Source organism: Bubalus bubalis, chromosome 18 (genome assembly GCF_019923935.1).
Source record: "Bubalus bubalis isolate 160015118507 breed Murrah chromosome 18, NDDB_SH_1, whole genome shotgun sequence".
NCBI classification, from domain to species: domain Eukaryota; kingdom Metazoa; phylum Chordata; class Mammalia; order Artiodactyla; family Bovidae; genus Bubalus; species Bubalus bubalis.
In genome coordinates this window covers 38,952,894-38,976,386 of record NC_059174.1, presented here as the reverse complement: position 1 = coordinate 38,976,386, position 23,493 = coordinate 38,952,894, and the positions used below count along the sequence as shown (strand labels likewise).

General features: G+C 38.0%; 1 protein-coding gene across 2 annotated transcripts in view; it reads right to left on the bottom strand.

Annotated features, from left to right (window-relative positions):
• Nucleotides 1-23,493, bottom strand: part of AP1G1 (adaptor related protein complex 1 subunit gamma 1) — an 83,798-nt gene that overhangs the window by 4,774 nt on the left and 55,531 nt on the right. For both annotated transcript variants that reach the window (XM_006060402.4, XM_006060403.4), the window contains 11 exons: nt 23,031-23,171; nt 22,078-22,132; nt 11,732-11,854; nt 11,473-11,562; nt 11,051-11,178; nt 10,014-10,118; nt 9,198-9,339; nt 8,887-9,013; nt 4,082-4,189; nt 3,800-3,960; nt 821-919 (listed from right to left, as the gene is read on the bottom strand). In XM_006060402.4, coding sequence (XP_006060464.1) covers nt 821-919; nt 3,800-3,960; nt 4,082-4,189; nt 8,887-9,013; nt 9,198-9,339; nt 10,014-10,118; nt 11,051-11,178; nt 11,473-11,562; nt 11,732-11,854; nt 22,078-22,132; nt 23,031-23,171 — 1,279 coding nt within the window. The remainder of the gene's footprint in view (nt 1-820; nt 920-3,799; nt 3,961-4,081; nt 4,190-8,886; nt 9,014-9,197; nt 9,340-10,013; nt 10,119-11,050; nt 11,179-11,472; nt 11,563-11,731; nt 11,855-22,077; nt 22,133-23,030; nt 23,172-23,493) is intronic.

Below are 23,493 nucleotides of genomic sequence, written 5' to 3'. Positions count from 1 at the left end.
CATAAAAGAAAAAAAAGAAGAGTTAACCTATGATAACAGTTGTATTTTAAGAGAACTCAATTATACGTGCTGTTTACTTTATAAGGCAGATTTCAAACATTAATATACTAAGAAAATGTTTACTCTTTGTATCAGATCATCAAAAGAATTTGTACTTGTGCTTTGGGCAGACAATCAAAATACAGTGGACAGCAGAAGAGAACCAAGGTGTTTTAAGAGGAGGAAATCATACTGGTATTTATGAGACACTACTAGAGATCTCTCAGAAGTTTCTAGAAATCCTCTGAACCATTTTCAAAAACTGCTGAAAATGAGTCAACTGATCAATATTAAGTGGAGCCAATATACTTCTTTGAGACAATGTAATAAAAATATTGCTTACTTTCAGGTGTTTGAAGTTATTTTTCATTGGGCTGCTTCATTAAAAATGTCTCCACTTCTGCTATGCATACCTAATAATTACTGTAGTAAATGTGAATATCTGGTTCAACAAATGCTCTCAACCTCAGACAACAACTAGTATAAAGACTAAAATGTGTAAGCTTTCCACCCTCCCCATGCAAAAGACTAGATCTTTAAGCCTCTAAATAAAGAAATATTTAAATGTGTATTTTAATAAGATGCCATTGAACCATTTTATGTGTCTGGGCTTCATTTATTGTCTACAAAAAAAACAAGGAGGTAAGGCCAGACATTTTAACAGATATATTTTCTGCTATGAGTGGAAAAAAAAAAAACAACTTAAGAGAAACAAAGTAAATTTTATTTTAGGGAAATGCTTATGTCTTGCTCAGATACTGTCTTTGAATGTGGTACTCACCTTCTGTGGGTTCAGAACTTTAATGACCTGTGTGATGGTCCCCGTGTTAAATGCTGGGACGATGCTGCTGCTAGGAGACAGAAGCTGCAGCTGGAATGTCTGGTGGGGTGTGGGGGAGACAAAGAGCACTCTTCAGAAAATACGCTTAATACTATGTCAGAGATATCAACAAGTCAAGTCAGACACCCAGATGATGGTTCAATTAACCGATATACCTCCTACTAAATTCTATTTGTTTTCCAGATAATCAGCAATTCCCAGCATGCAGACTATCACTTCATAGTTATAAAACACTATCGTTTCTAGCAACGAGCTACCTTCTCCTTTCTGATAGAAGCAACTTTAGCCAAGCACTTTTCAAAAGGTAAACAAATCTTGTTCTAGTAGCCTCACTGAATAGTAACTGATCAACTATGTAGGTGAAAAAACAAAAAACCTGGGTGACTGTGGCTAAAAAAAAAACTAGAAAGAAATGAAAAGGATTCTAAAAATAGTAAACCAGCACACTAGTCACCAACAACAAGCCTTCATGCTTCTGTGTATTTGGACAGTTGAGGTCAGGGACTTGAACTTTGTTTTCTAAAGCCTATATAATCTGGAATGTGTCAAGGGTCACTCCTACATGACGGAGGTGCAGGAAAGGCTGAAATGAGGCAGCTTGTTCACACGGATGTGAAACACCTCAGGGTCTCCACAATGAAACACCACAAGTACTAGCAGAAAAATTACGTGCAGAACTAGTCTATACAGTGAAAGACGTGAAAAAGCAAACACCATAATTTGTTGAGTGTTGGTCGATTTGTTTGTGTGTTTACAGGGAAGAGGGATAAAAGTGCTATGAGCAAGACAGGTAAGTCATAGTTGGCACAGTAAAGTATACATGTCTATATATATATATATTGCTATTTTATAGACTAGGCTTATTTTTTTTAATTTCCTAAAGTTTAGTCTTCTAAAATATTGGAGAGGAGAATAAGAGAAAGAGAAAGAGAAAAAAAAAGAAGAGGGGGAGAGGACGAAGGGAATGGAGAGAGAGAAAATCAAGAAGGGCAAAGGGGAAAGAAATGGTAGGAGGGAGGAAAGAAGGGAGGAAGGTCCACGGTACACCTACCCTGGGACTTATAAGTCTACTGTCAAGATAAATTACATAAACTAAAATATTTATTTGTTTACATTTAATTGATTAATGTTAGATGCCATCAACTGTAATCCACACCATTATTTTATACACCACTGAGAGAAAGGCTGCCAATGAAACTATGACAAGAGCATCAATTTCAAAATATACCCATACGGATTAAAACTATTTGCAGGGCAGGAATGGAGATACCAATGTAGAGAACAAATCTGTGGACACAGGGAGGCAAGAAGAGGGTGGGACGAACTGCAAGAGTAGCACAGACATATATACACCACCATATATAAAACAGACAGCTACTGGCAAGCTGCTGAAGAGCACAGGGAGCTCCGCTTGGTGCTCTGTGATGACCTAGATGGGTGGAGGGCGGGGAGGGTGAGAGGAAAGCTAAAGACAGAGGGGATATATGTATACGTATAGCCAATTCACGTTGTCATACAGCAGAAACTAACACAACATTGTAAAGCAATTATACTCCAATTAAAAAATTAAAAAAAAAAAAAGTACCTCAATTTCAGAACAAAAAGCAAAATCAGTTATTAGTAGAATCTATGAAATATACAATGTTTTGAAGTTCCAGATACATCATAACATGCAAATAGGAATTGTATAGTACAGCACCAAGAATAAGGCCATGCTTTAAAGCAGAGGTGGTATGTGTTAAAGCGGCAGCCTAAAGTAATAAGTATAAAACCCTAATTTGTAGAAGCTAACACATGAAAAGTGCTTCAAACAAGACAGTACCTGGCACATAAAACTCATTTATTCCTCATAGAAACCCTATGAAGTAGATATCATGATGACAGGCCCCCTTTGCAAATAAAGAAACTGAAGCATAAAGATTAAGTAACCTGCTTAATGTCATACAACTAGTACTGAAACCACCAACTCTACCGCTTCTAAAACATCTACACTTTTCTAACTCCTAAAAATGAAAATAAAGACAGATGCAAAGGCAGCAATAACCACAAATAAAAGTCTTCAATTTCCAAAATTGTGTTATCTGAATGTCATACCTCACAAGTCACTGAAAAGATTCGATTAGCCTAATCTATCCCAGGGGTTGGTAAAATATGGCCCATGGGCCAAGAGTGAACCCACACCTGTTTTTGCAAGTGTTTTACTGGAACAGAGCCATGCGCCTTTATGTATTATCGCAGTAATGGCACTTTGACAGCATATAGCCTAAAATACTTACTATCTCATCGTTTACAGATAAATCTTGCCCACTCCTCATTCTGAATCCTCCTTTTTCAAAATTTTTCATAATTCAACGATGAACATAAACACTCCTTAAACTAAGAACTGGTATAAACAAAACTTCAATTTACAAAACCAAGCAGTCATTGCATCAATAGTTAGCTATATGTTAGTGAAGGAGGAATGTTTCTCTCACTTACACCATCAAGAGACAAAAACTTTAAATTCTGATCCAGTGACTAGAAGAGAATATATGCAGTCTCTCATCTTGATTGAACTTTAATTCCATGTTAGAATTTGTGTTTCTTAGGTCTTCACCACTGTATTACAGAACTGCAATCTATCCTCAATACTCAGAGCATTAATGAACCTCCTTGTAGAATTCTACTCTCTTACTAACTACTTTTAGACTGTACTTCCTTTATCCTATAATACTAACTGTAAGAATATTTATGACTAAGCAGAAGTATTCATTAAAAATGACATGCTCCAATGGACTGTAACAGTTACATTACTGTTAGTTTGAGTTGAATCTGCAAATTTAATCTCTAGGCACTAAAATATATCCCTTACCAAACGCATAAAAAAATAATCAGCAATTTTTAATTCAAGGATAAAGGCCAAGAAGACAATTATAGTACCTTTGGTACTGCAGCCTGGAAAACAAAGTCCGTCATGTCCAGCTCTGTGCTGTTGGAGGCCTGTATCGTGATCACTGTGACACTGGGGTTGGTGTTTGACCGTTCAAAGGTGAATTCAATCTTCAAGCCATTCTTACTGTACGCTGTGATGGAGGGGATGCCTGGGGAGAGCACAGGAAGATCAGTCGAGTTGCAGTCAGCCTAAGGCTTGCCAAATCACTACCTCCTTTCTTCAACAACTACTTCTCATAGGTCTAATGATGATAACACCAGTAACGGTACCTGTAGCAATGTCATTGAAGAGAGGCTGTGATGAAAGCCCATCCAACAAGAAGGGGGGCTGGGATATCTGTGGGACTGAGGCAGGGGCAGGAGCAGCAGCTGGAGCACCTAAATGACACATCCCACAGTTAAGTCCATCTTAGCTGACAAATGCCACCAAGAGAACACATAAGAAAATTACCACGATCTCAAATTAAGGGAAGGAAGCCTTAAACAATTTGCAAAAAGCATGAACCATAAAAATACAGAATTAAAAATTTCAAATACTTTAAAATGAGTAACTTTTGTTCACTAAAAAATACCACCAAAAAGTGGACCAAAGGCAGAAGAAAGTGTATGCTACAAAATAACAAATGGATGAGTATCCAAAACTATAAATATCTTCTACAAGTCAATAATGATAACCCAATTTAAAAGTGGTAAGACAAATGTACAAGCAAAAAAAAAGAAAAAAGAGAAATGTACAAGCAATTCACAGACCAAACATGAATGAAATTTCAAAAAGAGATACTCAAATTTATGAGTAATGAGGGAAATGGAATTTAAAACCACGATGAGGTGTTACTTCACATCCCCCCAGCATGGTGAATACTTCAATGTCTGATAACACCAGATACTGGTAAGACTATGGAGCAATGGGGAATTCTAATCTCTGCCACAGGGTTGTGAACTGGAGAACAATTTGGCAGTAGCAGAGTTGAATACAGGCTTTCCTGGCGGATCAGCGGTAAAGAATCCTCCTGCAACGCAAGGGATGTGGGTTGGATCCCTGGGTCAGGGAGATGCCCTGGAGAAGGAAATGACAATTCACTTCAGTCTTCTTGCCTGAGAAATACTATGGACAGAGGAGCCTAGCAGGGCTACAGTCCATGGGGTCGCCGAAGAGTCAGACACTACTTGGAAACTAAACAACAACAGAGTTGAATACAAGTATACCCTTAAACTAAAGGTCCTCAACTGCAAAACTAACAAAATTTCAGGTTGGATAAGACTTTGCTGTGAGGGGCTGTCTTGTGCACTGTAGGATTCAGCACCACTGGCATCCTCTCAGTTCTGACAACCAAAAGTATCTTCAGACATTGGTGGGCAAAATCTCCCCCAATTGAGATCCACTGCCTTTCTTAGGAATGCTTTAATTCTTGCATATTTACACATGGAGACATATACAAAAAATGTGCAGGGCAAGATAACTTCTAACAAGGAAATTCTAGAAACAATCAAAATGTTCACTATCAAAATAATGGGTAAGTAAATTGTGGTACACTGACAAAATAAAATACTATTCACTGTCTGTTGTTTTCTAGTCATTAAGTCGTGTCCAACTCTTTGCAACCCCAGAGGACCCACCAGGCTCCTCTGTCCATGGGATTTCCCAGGCAAGAACACTCGAGTGTGCTGCCATTTCCTTCACCAGGGGATCTTCCTGACCCACGGATTGAACCTGTGTCACCATATCTCCTGCAATGACAGACAGATTCTTTACTGCCAAGCTACCATGAAAGCCCAAAATACTATACACATACAGCAATAAAAATGTGAATGCATTAGAAATACACTTTACATAGATTATTCACAAAGTCAATGCATAGCAAAAGAGCAAGGTACAAAAGTACACATTCGATTGGATACCAGTTCTAAAAAGCCAAAATACTACTACACACTCTAACATTCCAAAAATACATGGGAATGGTAAACACCAAAGCTAACACTATTTTAGGATAGATAGTAGTTACCTCTGGGATCAAGAGGGAATAAGAAAAGGCGGTAGTACACAGAGAATGTCAACAATCTTAGCAACATTTTATTTGCCAAGCTAAGAAGATCAAGACAAGACTTATTTATTGAGTTTTACATATATTAAATATTGCAGAGTATTATGTTAACACACACACACATCCTGGGAAAGGTGGTATGAAGTGGGGAAACAAAATCGTCAGTCTATCATTTTTATTTGATCCTTCCAAGTAAGAACAAGTTATGGAGGGCAAATGATAGAACATGACCATGAACTGACAGAAATCAAGATTCTAAGAAGAAGCATAAGAAAATTCACCAAAAGAAACAATGCATTTTATGCTTAAATTGGCGTCAAACTACTTATGAAATTAGCTGAAATTACACCATTTTAAAATTCACAAAATGAAATAAAGGTTGAATTAGCTTTAAAAAAAAATACCCAAGTACACTAGGAAAAAAAAAATCATATAGTAAAAATTAGCAAGTAAGGTAGAAATACATATGACTAAGCAAAGCACAGAGACCTAAAACAGAGGAGGACACCACAGGATGTGCAGTCAGATTACCAATGAAGAATATGAACAGATATTCAGATAGCTATCCTAGTTTTTATAAAACTAATCTAGTAATTTCCCCACAATTTCCATTTCAAAACAATTTTAGAAACGTCTTTCCATGGAAAATCATAGGCTACCCAAGACACAGAGGCAACATATGGGTCCCTGCTGCTGCTGCTGGTCCCTAGTCCTTCAAATTGTAGCTTTTTCCCCCTCCTATAATGGTACAGTAGGTAGTTCTGAAAAAACAACAGAAACTCAGTGCTTAAGTTTTTCTAAAAGCACATACTAAATTTATTTTCTAATTTATACTGATTTAAATGATGGTACATCAGGATTTGACTGTAATGATGGCTTAAAGAATCTAGAACTCAAAACTTTACTTAATATTGTAAAAAAAAATGGGGAATTGCATTTAAAACACATTATGTTATACAGAGTGAAGTAAGTCAGAAAAACAAATATCCTACATTAATGCATATATATGGAATCTAGAAAAATGGTACTGATGAACCCACTTGCGGGGAAGGAATGGAGATGAAGATGTAGCGAATGGACAGAGTGGGAAGGAGAGGGTGGGACAAATGAAGAAAGTAGCATCAACATATGCACATTATCACATGTAAAATACATGGCTGGTGGGAAGCTGCTGTGTAACACAGGGAGCCCAGCTCTGTACTCTGTGATGACCTAGAGAAGTGGGATAGGGTGAGGGTAGGGAGGCACAGCAGGGAGGGGACGTGTGTGTAATTATGGCTGATTCATGTTGTTGTATGGCAGAAACCAACACAACACTGTAAAGCAATGTTCCTCTAATTAAAAAATAAATTAAAAAAGTAAAATACATTATGAATAAGGGGAAAAAAAGCTAGATTTCATTATTTTGCTTTTTCTTGTTAACACTAGAAAAAAAAGAAAGTCAGAACAAAAACAAAACATTAAGGCTCCAGAATAAATGAGTTAAAGGAAACAAAAGGAATGCGCAAAAAGGAAATTCATGTATAATACAAATATGGACAAATATAAAACATTCCCTAGATTGAAAAAATAAAAATTAATAAGAGGGTCAATCTTTCAACTGTGAGGGCTTTTTTATTTATGACTATACAGTGAAATTCACAGACATTGAGGAAAAAGTAAGTAACATTTACCAAGTGCCTACTATGTGTTATGCACACACGAAGTCACTATTCCTCACAAATACCCTATGATGATAAGAATCATTTTTAAACAGATTCAGAAAGAGTAAGCCTAACTTAACTGAGCCTAAGAATGTAAACCCAAAATAAATTTGGGCAAATTTATGTAATAACAATATTTACTGAGGCATCAGTTATGATAAGAAAAATCTGGAAGTAAGCAAAATGCCCAATAGTAAGGAACTGAATAAATAATGGTTAAACTAACCAAATATTAGACAACCATTCAAAATTAAAATTGTGAAGATTATACACTAACATGGAAATGCTAATATGTTAATAAGTAAAGCATATCATCTATACACTGTGTTCCGGTTTTTTGTTTGTTTGGCCTCACCACACAGCCTGTGAGATCCTAGTTCCCTGACCAGGGATTGAACCTGGGCACCTGGCAGTGAAAGCACATGAGTCCTAACCACTGGACTGCCAGGAAGGTCCCCATACACTGTTTCAAATGGGGTTGTTCTTGTTTTTCCATATATCCAGGACAGCTTTGGCATCCCGGGATTTGAAACTGACTGTGAATGGCCCTAAGCAATGACAAGCAATATTTTGAAATTTTGTTAAGACATAAATATAAACCATAAGTTCTGGGAGGCAGTTATGTTAGGAAAAAACCTGTAAGCCTGTGATAGCCAGTCTAGATAAGCATCCAACATCCTTAACCTATGGCTGTTTTCCACTCAAGGTCATGTATGCTGCAACTCTGCATTTCACTTTTAGAGAAGTCACTTAAGATAGAAATTATATGCTACAGTGATATTCTCTTGAACTCCTGTGTTTACAGTATCTCTGAACACACTAATTATAAATGTCTACTACATGTCAATAAAGATAAGATATCCCCAAATGAAAAGTTATGTTTGAATATTATAATCCTGGATAATTTTATCCTTCCATTGCTTTAACATGAAGGAGAAAGAAAGGGGGAGAGGGAAAGAGGAAAACAGGTTAACATCTTTCCACTCTCCACAAATGGCCACAGCTCCTAGAAACTAACCATGAGTAGAAAGAAACCTAGAAAAAGTAATGTATTTCTTGGGATGTGCTTCTTTTCTAGCCTGAGACTTTTCTTTCTGTCTTAAAACACTGTGAGTAATTTACTCTCCAAAAACTAAAAATTAGACTTTGAGGAATCCCTATGAATTACCTCTAGAGTATTAGTATGGCAACATAGTCCAGATGTTGTGAAGATTCTTTTTTTTTCACTTACCCTCTCCCATTTTCAACTGTCTCATGTGCTAGACAGAAAGTCTACATTCAAGGCCCTTATCCCTGGCCAAGCATGAAATTAACTCTAGTCTGGCCTCACCTGTAAGGTTGATGTCTCCCAGCAAATCAAGAAGCTCTCCACCAGCAGAAGCTGGTTTGCTTGTAGGTGCAGTTGGAATAACAGGTGTTATGTCATTTCCTCCCAACAAATCCAATAAATCATTGGCCTAAACAAGGAAATAATATCTTATTCATTGTCACTGTCTAATCTGTTATCTAACACAAAGCCCTTTCAATACTTAAAAACAGGGAACAGAATTATCAATCAACCCAGGAACACTGAAGGGAATCACCTAAGAGATAGGGTCTAAGGAACCAAAAGATCATGAGGATAAGCAAGGGAAAAGCTACCTGGCTGGTGGGCTGTGGCCCTGAGGGCGGTGGCTTTGTCTCTAGAGGAGTTGGGTCTGTCTCTCCGTTTGTCTGTACAATCTCAGTAGGGCCATTTGTGGTCACTTTCTCCATGACAGGCATCCTCTCAAGCAGGGCAGACCTGGAAGAATCTGAAGTGGTTAAATTCTAGGCAGTTAACCTAGATTCCCTACCCAAAACAATCACTGTTAACTATACTCCAGCCAAATGTGGAGAGACATCTCCCCTCCCCACATCCCAACACATATACTAAAATAGAAGCTGGATTACAAGAATATGTGACCTACATTCCTGACTGGATTAAGGGCAGGCAGGAAACCTTGAACGGACAAACTGTCCATCTAAACCCCAAGAGCCTGAGAATTCTAAGTGACAGAGAAATTGGAATGAAAGAAAGATAAACAAGTACATATTAGCAGTTTTCAATCAAGAAGATACTGCACAACAGAAAGGGGAAAAAAGATACACACAATGGTAATAGTAAATGGTATCTCAATGAGATTCTCCTGAAATAAAACAACTCTCACTTCTTCACCAAATAAAATGGAAATGAAGAAAACTTTCCTTACCAAGAGGAAGGGGAAAAGGGGACTAAAAGAACACGGTTCACTTATTTCTTTAGAGGCTAGGCATAACAGAAGACGAACAAAACACAAGTAGGCAAGCCGTGAGAACTGAACGGGGTTGTGATGTCCCACCAATAAAGCATGAGGGATGAAACTCCTTTACGGGTTATCACAACAAAGTGTTTGGGATGCTAAGAGGCACATGCATTGTTTGGTTTCTTTTACTTACCTCATATGGTCATATTTCTTAAAAAGTGCATTGTATTCTACTGCCCTCTGCTGGAGTTCCACATCAATGCTGCTTCCATAGATGGAAACCACTTTCTTAATTCGGCTTTGGGATAAAATGACAAACAAATTCAAACATCCAAAAGAAAATTCATAAACAAGCAGAAAGAACAGTGTTTAAAACAGAGGTTTCTGGTTAAAATTTTGAAATGTTCATCTTTTCTTAATGTACATAGTTTTTCAAAAACAAAAGACCTTTCCTTTACGGTCATCTAATAGATAGCTCAAGACCATCAGAATTTATTCTAGTTCTAATGCTAGACTTTGTCTGTTGAATATCTCATACAAATTTCATAAACAGAAGTACTAATTATTAATTTGCTACAAACAACAAATTTATAGTATTCATTCCCTTCTTTAATAACTTTACAGTAATAAGCTTTTATCAACAAAAGGGTCATAGCATCAGACTTTTATAAGCAAAGTGTCACTGCCTAACACCAAATTCTTATACTTCACAATTTAAACACTAAAAAATATCATTCTTCATGAGGCTTTACATTATAAACAAAAGCAGCAGGTCTGAGAGAACCAAGTCTGTATTAAATATGATTGGCTGGGAAACTGACCCAAGAATTGAGTTCTATTCAAAACAGTGTTTTTTTTAAAAAAAGCAAAATTTAAAGATTTAAACACCAAAATGATTTTCTTCCAATTCAGATATCTCAAAATAATAATAAACCAGAACCCTTACATGGGAAAATAACTTCAGTACTTTAAAAAAGAAAACAGACATCAGATAACTGATTTTAAAAACATTAGTTTTTACCTTCAAATTAAGCAGTGTTGGGATGAAGGGATAACAGGGAACAAAGTATATAATAAGGATTAACCATGAAGTGATGACTGTTACTGAGGAGTAACAGATATAGGCAGTTGATTTTACTATTCTACTTTTGGCTTTGCTTGAAGTTTCCCAAAATAAAAGTTTTTTTAAAATTATAAAATGCGTTCACCCTACTTTTTCCCCATACTCACTTTACAGTACAGGTGAATCGAGTAGAAAGCTTCATGATGGCAGTGAGGGCATAACCTCGTGTCACAGAGGTGGACATATTAGATATTAGGACACTTTCTAAAATATCCAACACTTCATCCTCTGTTACCTGGGGAGAAAAAAAATGGAAACATGACATTCTCACTTCTCTTCAGCCAGAAGGTAAGAGAAACAATGTAAGTCACTATGATGGGGTGGGGAGAGGGACCTAAAGGTGAGTTTCAAATCTCACAATGGCCCAGTAGGTTCCAACTGAAAAATGAGCAAGTTTTCCAATGAATCAATAATTCTACCACTGCTTCTTTAAAAGGTTTTCAAGGAATCGACTTCAACTCATTAAATACTACTCTTAAAACCAAAAACACTGTCTTCCCTTTTCTTAACCACGAGTGACAAAGGGTACCTGAATAGGCTCTTCCTCTTCACATTGGCCAGATACAAGAAGATCTCCATATTCACCTATACACCATGCAGCCACTTGCACCAAAGGTTGCTGTCAAAAGAGTCAGTTTGAAAAAGATTTTTATCCTTTAAAGGATTAATACAAATCATATAGGTCATCCAACCATAAAGGTCACAACTGAGGCACCTCTAAGAGTGACAGTAATAAGAACATATCAGAAAAATAACAGCAATTTCCCCCCTCAAGTAAAAGTACTTACCTGAGAATAATCACCAAGAATTGCTTTGTACAAGCGCTGGACAGTATAGGCATGCATCTCCACACTATTGGTTATTAACTGGATCAAGTTGGGAACTGCATCATCACGAACATAGCTTCCTGCCTAAAAGGAAATGCAGACAGTTACCCCAAGAAACACACAGTAATGATAAGAAAAGTCAGCTAGTGCTGTTGTTGCTCAGAGGAGATGACTACAAAACACCCTCCAAGATAAAGTTGTTTCCAATTCTCATGTTCAGAAGCAGCTCAAATTTCAAAGTCTTATTTAAATGAATATTCTAAGTTCTAAGGTTTTATAAAAAGATAAAATCTTCTTTGTCCAAAGTAAAATTAAAATATAAAGGTTTAGAATTTCAAGAAAAGCCCTTTCTATTCAAAATAGAATGTCTACTAATGCAAAAATGTAAGAAATACATTTACTGGGAACTTAATTAGAACAACCTCTTCCTCCCCACAACTCCTCAACACAGGTGTTAAAAGCATACAAGCGAGGCAGTCCTAAGATGGCAGAGGAATAGGACGGGGAGACCACTTTCTCTCCCACAAATTCATTGAAAGAACATTTGAACACCAAGCAAATTCCACAAAACAACTTCTGAATGCTGGCAGAGGACATCAGGCACCCAGAAAGGCAGCCCATTGTCTTCGAAAGGAGGTAGGACAAAATATAAAAGATAAAAAGAGAGACAAAAGAGGTAGTGACGGAGATCCGTCCCAGGAAGGGAGTCTTAAAAAAGACACAAGTTTCCAAACACCAGGAAATACTCTCTCTGGCGGGTCTGTGGCAAGCCTTGGAATCTCAGAGGGCAAAATAACCAGGAGGAAAAATAAACAAATAATTAAAACCCACAGATTATGTGCTAACAGCAACTCCCATCGGAGCAGCAGCCCAGATTCTTGCATCCCCCACTAGCAAGTGGGGAAGGGACAGGGCGGAGCGGGTTGTATTGCTTACGGTAAGGACCGAGGGCAATCCTAGGGAACTAGCTTGAGACAGCAACCCAGACTGTGGGATAGTTATCCCAGGAAAATCCCTAACCTAAGATACTGCCAGGCCCACTCACAGAACAAAGGATGAAGCAGAGTTAGCAGGCTGAGGACTGGCCCATCCCCCGCAGGAGATAGGCAGGAGAGGGAAGCCAGAGCTGGAAGCGGGCAACCACAGCCCCAGAGAGGCATCCTACACCAAACTGCAAGCAGACTTCCTTGCTAACCAAGACTTCTTGGGATTCTGGATGGTCGACATCCACAGGGAGGGTCACAGCCAGAGATCAGCTTCCCAGAAGAGACACACAGCACACCTGAGAAGGCGTGCCCATTGTATACCCAGAAAACCGAGCAACTGGGACGGGGGAGGCGTTAAGTCGCAGCCTTCAACTGGGGGCGACATGCTCGCCAAGCACCTGGTCACCTGAGCTGCTTGAACCTGGGACGGACACAAAACACAGGCTCAACCAAGTCTGCGCCTTTGAGGAGTGCCCGAAAACCTGAACCTGAGTGGCTTAGACCTGGGGAGTGCACACAACCCAGGGCCAGCATCAGACAGTTCCCAGCAGAGCAACCTAGAGCCTGAACAGGGTAGACTGGAAAAGCAACACGCCATGAGTGGGGACAAACCCAGTGTGGCTGAATCACTGTGAGCACACGCCAGTGATATTGGTTTGTAGTGTTCCTCCCTCCCCACAACACGACTGAACAAGTGAGGCTAAAAAAAGTGACCACCACCGCCCTCCTTGTGTCAGGGCGGAAATTAAGACACTGAAGAGACCAGCAAACAGAAGAAGCTAAAATAAACAGAGGGAACCACTTTGGAAGTGACAGGTGCAATAGATTAAAACCCTGTAGTTAGCAATGACGACATAGGAAGGGGCCTATAGACCTTGAGAAGTACAAGCTGGACCAACGAACTATCTGAAAATGAACTGACCCCACACTGTCCGCAACACCACCAGAGAAAGTCCTAGGTATATTTTTACTATTATCATTTTCTAAGTTAAAAATTTTTTTTTTCATTTTTAAGTCCCCTATTACTCCTTTAATTTTCATTTTTATAACCTACTATTACCTTGCAAAAAAAAAAAAAAAGACCCTATTTTTAAAGCAAACTTCATATATATATATTTTATAATTTTTGTGACTTTGTTTTTTAACATTGTATTTTTGAGAATCTAACCTCTACTCTGTATTTTTAACCTTTGCTTTTTGGTACTTGTTATCAACTTTGTGCCTTTAAGAACCAAATCTTCAGTACCCATTTTTACTTGGGAGTGAGATTACTGGCTTGACTGCTCTCTCCTGCTTTGGACTCTCCTTTATCTCCACCAGGTCGCCTCTATCTCTGCCCTCCCCCTTTTCTTCTCTACCCAACTCTGTGAATCTTTTTGTGTGTTCAGGGCTGTGAAGAACATTTAGGGAACTGATTGCTGGCTGGATCTGTCTCTCTCCTTTTGATTCCCCTCTTTATCCTCCTGGCCACCTCTGTCTCCTTCCTCCCTCTTCTCTTCTCTGTATAACTCCATGAACATCTCTGAGCGGTCCAGACTGTGGAGCACACATAAGGAAGTGATTACTGGCTAACTTGCTCTCTCCCCTTTTGATTCCCCCTCTTCTCCTCCTGGTCACCTCTAGCTCCCTCCTCCCTCTTTTCTTCTCCATGTAACTGTGTACTTCTCTGGGCATCCCTCACTGTGGAGAATCTTTTCATCATTAACCTAGATGTTTTATCATTGGTGCTCTATAGATGGAGAAGTCTTAAGGCTACTGTAAAAATAATACTAAAAACCAGAGGCAGGAGGCTTAAATCCAAATCCTGAGAACACCTGAGAACTCCTGAATCCAGGGAACATTAATCCATAGGATTAATAACATAACATTAATCCATACCTACACTGAAACCAAGCACCACCCAAGGGCCAAACAAGTCCCAGAGCAAGACATACCACGCAAATTCTCCAGCAACACAGGAATATAGTCCTGAGCTTCAATATACAGGCTGCCCAAAGTCACAGCAAACCCACTGACCATCTCAAAACTCATTACTGGACACTTCACTGCACTCCAGAGAGAAGAAATCCTGCTTCACCCACCAGAACACAGACACAAGCTCCCCTAACCAGGAAACCTTGACAAGCCACCCCCATCCAACCCCACCCACAGTGAGAAACCTCCACAATAAAGAGGAACCAAAAACTGCCAGAATACAGAAAGGCCACCCCAAACACAGCAATATAAACAAGATGAAAAGGCAGAGAAATACCCAGCAGGTAAAGGAACAGGATAAATGCCCACCAAACCAAACCAAAGAGGAAGAGATAGGGAATCTACCTGATAAAGAATTCCGAATGATAGTGAAAATGATTCAAAACCTTGAAAACAAATTGGAGTTACAGATAAATAGCCTGGAGACAAGGATCAAGAAGATGCAAGAAAGGTTTAACAAGGACCTAGAAGAAATAAAAAGAGTCAATATATAATGAATAATGCAATAAATGAGATCAAAAACACTCTGGAGGGAACCAACAGTAGAATAACGGAGGCAGAAGATAGTATAAGTGAGGTAGAAGATAGAGTGGTAGAAATAAATGAAACAAACACAGAGGAAAAAAGAAAAAAAAAAAATTAAAAGAAATGAGGACAACCTCAGAGACCTCTGGGACAATGTTCAATGCCCCAACATTCGGATCATAGGAGTCCCAGAAGAAGACAAAAAGAAAGACCATGAGAAAATACTTGAGGAGATAATAGCTGAAAACTTCCCTAAAATGGGGAAGGAAATAATCACCCAAGTCCAAGAAACCCAGAGAGTCACAAACAGGATAAACCCAAGGCGAAACACCCCAAAACACATATTAATCAAATTAACAAAGATCAAACACAAAGAACAAATATTAAAAGCAGCAAGGGAAAAACAACAAATAACACACAAGGGGATTCCCATAAGGATAACAACTGATCTTTCAATAGAAACTCTTCAGGCCAGAAAGGAATGGCAGGACATACTTAAAGTGATGAAAGAAAATAACCTACAGCCCAGATTACTGTACCACCAAGGATCTCATTCAAATATGAAGGAGAAATCAAAAGCTTTACAGACAGGCAAAAGCTGAGAGAATTCAACACCACCAAACCAGCTCTCCAACAAATGCTAAAGGATCTTCTCTAGACAGGAAACACAGAAAGGGTTTATAAACTCAACCCAAAACAATAAAGTAAATGGCAACAGGATCATACTTATCAATAATTACCTTAAATGTAAATGGGTTGAATGCCCCAACCAAAAGACAAAGACTGGCTGAATGGATACAAAAACAAGACCCCTATATATGTTGTCTACAAGAGACCCACCTCGAAACAAGGGACACATACAGACTGAAAGTGAAGGGTTGGAAAAAGATATTCCATGCAAATAGAGACCAAAAGAAAGCAGGAGTAGCAATACTCATATCAGATAAAATAGACTTTAAAACAAAGGCTGTGAAAAGAGACAAAGATGGATACTACATAATGATCAAAGGATCAATCTAAGAAGATATAACAATTATAAATATATACGCACCCAAACTAACATAGGAGCACCGCAATACATAAGACAAATGCTAGCAAGTATGAAAGGGGAAATTAACAATAACACAATAGTGGGAGACTTTAATACCCATTCACACCTATGGGTAGATCAACTAAATAGAAAATTAACAAGGAAACACAAATTTTAAATGATACAATAGACCAGTTAGACCTAATTGCTATCTATAGGACATTTCACCAGCAAAAAATGAAATTTCACCTTTTCCTCAAGTGCACATAGAACCTTCTCCAGGATAGATCACATCCTGAGCCATAAATCTAGCCTTGGTAAATTCAAAAAAGTGAAATCATTCCAAGCATCTTTTCTGACCACAATGCAGTAAGATTAGATCTCAAATACAGGAGAAAAACTATTAAAAATGCCAACATATGGAGGCTGAACAACATGCTGCTGAGTAACCAACAAATCACAGAAGAAATTAAAAAAAAAACTTAAAATATGCATAGAAATGAGTGAAAATGAAAATACAACAACCCAAAACCTATGGGACACTGTAAAAGCAGTGCTAAGGGGAAGGTTCATAGCAATACAGGCTTACCTCAAGAAACAAGAAAAAAGTCAAATAAATAACCTAACTCTACACCTAAAGCAACTAGAAAAGGAAGAAATGAAGAACCCCAGGGTTAGTAGTAGGAAAGAAATCTTAAAAATTAGGGCAGAAATAAATGCAAAAGCAACAAAAGAGACCATAGCAAAAACCAACAAAGCCAAAAGCTGGTTCTTTGAGAAGATAAATAAAATTGACAAACCATTAGCCAGACTTATCAAGAAACAAAGGGAGAATAATCAAAACAATAAAATTAGAAATGAAAATGCAGAGATCACAACAGACAACACAGAAATACAAAGGATCATAAGAGACTACTATCAGCAACCATATGCCAATAAAATGGACAACTTGGAAAAAATGGACAAATTCTTAGAGAAGTACAACTTTCCAAAACTGAACTGGGAAGAAATAGAAAGTCTTAACAGACTCATCACAAGCACAGAAATTGAAACTGTAATCACAAATCTTCCAACAAATGAAAGCCCAGGACCAGATGGCTTCACAGCTGAATTCTACCAAAAATTTAGAGAAGAGCTAACACCTATCCTACTCAAACTCTTCCAGAAAATTGCAGAAGAAAGTAAACTTCCAAACTCATTCTATGAGGCCACCATCACCCTAATACCAAAACTTGACAAAGATGCCACAAAAAAAGAAAACTACAGGCTAATATCACTGATGAACATAGATGCAAAAATCCTTAACAAAACTCTAGCGATCAGAATCCAACAACATATTAAAAAAATCATACATCATGACCAAGTGGGATTTATCCCAGGGATACAAGGATTCTTCAATATCCACAAATCAATCAATGTAATACACCACATTAACAAACTGAAAAATAAAAGCCATATGATTATCTCAATAGATGCAGAGAAAGCCTTTGACAAAATTCAACATCCATTTATGATAAAAACTCTCCAGAAAGCAGGAATAGAAGGAACATACCTCAACTTAATAAAAGCTATATATGACAAACCCACAGCAAACATTATCCTCAATGATGAAAAATTGAAAGCACTTCCCCTAAAGTCAGGAACAAGACAAGGGTGCCCACTCTCACTAATACTATTCAACATAGTTTTGGAAGTTTTGGTCACAGCAATCAGAGCAGAAAAAGAAACAAAAGGAATCCAGATTGGAAAAGAAGAAGTAAAACTCTCACTGTTTGCAGATCACATGATCCTCTACATAGAAAACCCTAAAGACTCCACCAGAAAATTACTAGAGCTAATCAATGAATATAGTAAAGCTGCAGGATATAAAATCAACACACAGAAATCCTCTGCATTCCTATACACTAACAATGAGAAAACAGGAAGAGAAATTAAGGAAACAATTCCATTCACCATTGCAACGAAAAGAATAAAATACTTAGGAATGTATCTACCTAAAGAAACTAAAGATCTATATAAAGAAAACTATAAAACACTGATGAAAGAAATCAAAGAGGGCACAAATAGATAGAGAAATATACCATGTTCATGGATTGGAAGAATCAATACAGTGAAAATGAGTATACTACCCAAAGCAATCTATAGATTCAATGCAATCCCTATCAAGCTACCAACAGTATTTTTCACAGAACTAGAACAAATAATTTCACAATTTGTATGGAAATACAAAATACCTCAAATAGCCAAAGAAATCTTGAGAAAGAAGAATGGAACAGGAGGAATCAACCTGCCTGACTTCAGGCTCGACTACAAAGCCACAGTCATCAAGACAGTATGGTACTGGCACAAAGACAGAAATATAGATCAATGGAACAAAATAGAAAGCCCAGAGATAAATCTACGCACCTATGGACACCTTATCTTTGACAAAGGAGGCAAGAATATACAATGGAGAAAAGACAATCTCTTTAACAAGTGGTGCTGGGAAAACTGGTCAACCACGTGTAAAAGAATGAAACTAGAACACTTTCTAACACCATACACAAAAATAAACTCAAAATGGATTAAAGATCTAAACGTAAGACCAGAAACTATAAAACTCTAGAGGAAATCATACGCAAAACACTCTCTGACATAAACCACAGCAGGATCCTCTATCACCCACCTCCCAGAATACTGGAAATAAAAGCAAAAATAAACAAATGGGACCTAATTAAAATTAAAAGCTTCTGCACAACAAAGGCAACTATAGGCAAGGTGAAAAGACAGCCTTCAGAATGGGAGAAAATAATAGCAAACGAAGCAACGGACAAAGAATTAATCTCAAAAATATACAAGCAACTCCTGAAGCTCAATTCCAGAAAAATAAATGACCCAATCAAAAAGTGGGCCAAAGAACTAAACAGACAGTTCTCCAAAGAAGACATACAGATGGCTAACAAACATATGAAAAGATGCTCAACATCACTCATTATCAGAGAAATGCAAATCAAAACCACAATGAGGTACCATTTCACGCCAGTCAGAATAGCTGCGATCCAAAAGTCTACAAGCAATGAATGCTGGAGAGGGTGTGGAGAAAAGGGAACCCTCTTACACTGTTGGTGGGGATGCAAACTAGTACAGCCACTATGGAGAACAGTGTGGAGATTCCTTAAAAAACTGGAAATAAAACTGCCATATGACCCAGCAATCCCACTGCTGGGCATACACACCAAGGAAACCAGAATTGAAAGAGACACGGGTACCCCAATATTGATTGCAGCACTGTTTATACTAGCCAGGACATGGAAGCAACCTAGATGTCCATCAGCAGATGAATGGATAAGAAAGCTGTGGTACATACGCACAATGGAATATTACTCAGCCGTTAAAAAGAATCCAGTTGAATCAGTTCTAATGAGGTGGATGAAACTGGAGCCTATTGTAACAGAGTGAAGTAAGCCAGAAAGAAAAACACCAATACAGTATACTAATGCATATATATGGAATTTAGAAAGATGGTAACGATAAGCCTGTATGCGAGACAGCAAAAGAGACACTGATGTACAGAACAGTCTTTTGGATTCTGTGGGAGAGGGCGAGGGTGGAATGGTTTGGGAGAATGGCATTGAAACATGTATATTATCACATGTGAAATGGATCACCAGTCCAGGTTCGATGCATGACACAGGGTGCTCAGGGCTGGTGTACTGGGATGACCCAGAGGGATGGGATGGGGAGGGAGGTGGGTTCAGGATGGGCAACACATGTACACCTGTGGCGGATTTATGTCAATGTATGGCAAAACCAATACAATATTGTAAAGGTAAATAAATATATAAATAAAACTGAGATTAAAAAATAAATAAATAAATAAAAGCATACAAGCCAGCTATGGTAGTCACACTACTCTGGGATATGGAGAAAGGGCTGTGTACGAACAGTTGAAAAAGGCTTAATAAATAAGATAAAACTGAAATAAACAGTAAGTTTCTAAAAATCCGAATTTCTTTAAAACATAACTGTCCTTCAAAAACTAGAGTTTATAAATATAGAACCAATACATAGCCCCAGCAATGGGAAGTGTTTTGTATTTCATTATCCACACTTCAAAAAAAAAAAAACACACAATGATCTCTTTATTGTCCTGTTGACAAATGGAATCTGAGATTTACCACCATGGAGACAAAGTAAAGCTATTTAACCTATGAGGAAACTAAATTTTGGTCTCACAAGAGCATTATGATAACCAAGATGCACAGGGCATACAAACTGTGGAAGCTGTGCCCACCTTGGTCAATCTCCCATTATTGGATAGAAGAGTGGATCTGATTTACAGGACCAAGACCTGGCCTACACACGTGTACTTTGAAGAGGAAACAGAAAAAGACAAAGAAACAAAATCCCAGATTGGTAGGATACTCACTCCTGTTAAGAAACACAAAGATGGAGGGAGAAGTTTGGAGAAACTGGAAGAAAGGAAAGGCAAGACACTAAAAAGCAGGTAATCAGTGATGTGACTGGGACATGTATATTGTTCCCTAATGGGAAAAAGCAGAATGTTTTTAAGAGAAAGCTTCAACATGATCTAATTGACATTTACAGACTACGTCATTCAACAACAGCATAAACATTCTTCTCAAGCTCACATGGAGCATTCATCAAGACAGATCACATTCTGGGCCATTAAGAATGTCTTAAATTTAAAAGAACAGAAATCATACAAAATTTAACTAGAAATTAGCAATACAAAGATAGCTGAAAAGTCCCCAAATATGTGGAGATTAAACAACACACTACTAACTAAATAACACAACGGTCAAATAAAACATCAAGAACAGAAAACTATAGACCAGTATCTCATGAACACAGGTGCAAATATCCTTAAAATTTTAGCAAATCAAATCTAATAATGTATTAAAGAAAACTATACACCACAACCATGTCGTATTTATTCCAGATATGGAAGGCTGATTCAACATTAAAAATTCAATTAATGCAAGCCAACTAAACTTCAATTAAATTATTTTTTTTAATCAATTAATGTAACCTAGTACATCAACAGGCTAAAGAAGAAAAGGCATATAACCGTATAATAAGAGAATATAAACTCATTGGAAAAATGAAAAGTTGGAGCATTTTCTTAAAGATAGGTTTTGACTTTCCTGGTGGCCCAGTGGTTAAGACTGCGAATCCACTGCAGAGAGCATGGGTTCGATCCCTGGTCTGGGAACTAAGATCCAGCATGCTACACAGTACAGCCAAAACAAAACTAAACAAAGCTTCCCAATGATTTCCCATCATATCAAAATAAAATCCTAACTCCTGTGAGGCCTTACAGAATCTAGCCCCTGCCTCAAACCATTCTCTGCCTCTCTCCGTCTACTGGCTGCACAGGCCTTCTTGATGCTCTCCAAACACGTCAAGCTTGTTACTTACCCTCAGGCTTTGCAACACCAACTGTTCCCTCTGGTTTGTACACTCTTCCCCCAAATCTTTGCACAGCTCACCACTTTACCAAGTTCTCTATTCAAATGTTACCTCCTCTGAGTGACCTGCCCTGACTATTCTACCCAAGAACCTGGCCCACTGCCCCATATCCCATTCTCCTCTGTCATCACTATAGTTCCTCATGCTGCTCTAGTATTTTTCACAGCATTCCCCCCTGCCTGACAGGAGCATCCCTCTTTCCCCATGAATTTCCCATCTCCCCCACTAAAACATAAGCTGCATAAGAATAAGAGCTTTGTCTGTCTCATTAACTGACACATCCAGCACTTAGTACACACTTACCTAAAAAAACTACTTACCGTTGTCAGAACGCGCATAATCGTGTCTATATGCCACCGTTTGGAAGGTGCATACCTGAGAAAACAATGGCACGGGTGAAAAAACTGGAACCTGTAAATTAAGTTCTGCTCAGTGACTTTAATGGAGAAGGAAATGGCAACCCACTCCAGTATTCTTGCCTGGAGAATCCCATGGACAGAGGGCTCTGGTGGGCTACAATCTATGGGGTTGCAAAGAGTCGGACAGGACTAAGCAACTCTTATACACATTCACACATACACAGTGACTTTCAAAACTCCTGTCCTATAGTCTTGAGGTTCACAGGTTAAGAGGCTGTATCTGGACGCATTTCACCTTCAAAACTACAAGCAATTAAACTAGCACCAAATCCCATTTCAATGGATAATGAAACAGTACATGGTCAAATTCATATGTAAATACTGCAATAGGAGTTGCTGAGTTGAGAACTGAGGACTCTGTCTCCAGTTTTTTTCTTAGAAAACAAATCATAAAGTCAGGACAGGAGAGGACAGAGAAGAAAGAAGAAAGAGCACTGTTCCCAGACCCAGGTAACACCAGGTCTAGGAACTTGCCTCCCCTTAAATTAACAGTGAAAAGAGGAGAAATAACCATACTATCAAAATCCTGAGGACTTCATCCCAGAAAGTTTTACACGAACCACAATGCAAATGTTGTAACTTTTCTATTCTCTTCATTAAAAGGGAATCATAGAAGAGAGGTTAAAGAACAGATACAAGAGGAGATTTTATAAAAGTGGGATTATTTTGGTCTTAGTATAATGCTTAACATAAATACTGACTAGAATGACCTTCTCAAACCCAATTTCTAACGGGAAGCCTGAAATAAACGTTACATATTTAAACATGTTTACAATATTTCCCTCATGTTTTAAAGATGCTTTCCAAAAAGTTCCAAGCATTTTTTACCAATGAATGTAAAAGTTAAATCTTACTTTTCTGCAGCAAGGAAGATTCCAGATGCACAGTCTGCTTTAAATTCTGGCTCACATGAATCCAGAAAATAAAGTAACTCCTTCATCATGCCTCGAATATTATTCCCATTTACCAGGGCAAAACTCAATTCCATTGCACGCCTTCCATGGAGGGAGGGAAAAAAAGTTATGATAGTTACAGTGGGAATGAAACAAAGACCCAGGTATGTTGTCCCTGAACACCAAGCACCAGTGGATGTATTGATGTCTTTGTGTGATCTTGTAATCCCAATCTTTGCACACGAGATAACCAAAGTTAACAAAGTTATTTTGAACTTTCATCAATGCTTTTCTTCGAAAATTCCCAAAAGATACACACTACTAAAGACAGTCTGTTCTATGAAGCTGAAATTTAGAATACCTAAAAGGCTCAAAAAGAGAGGCAAAGAAATTAATACTCAAAGATACTATCTCTCTGCATCAA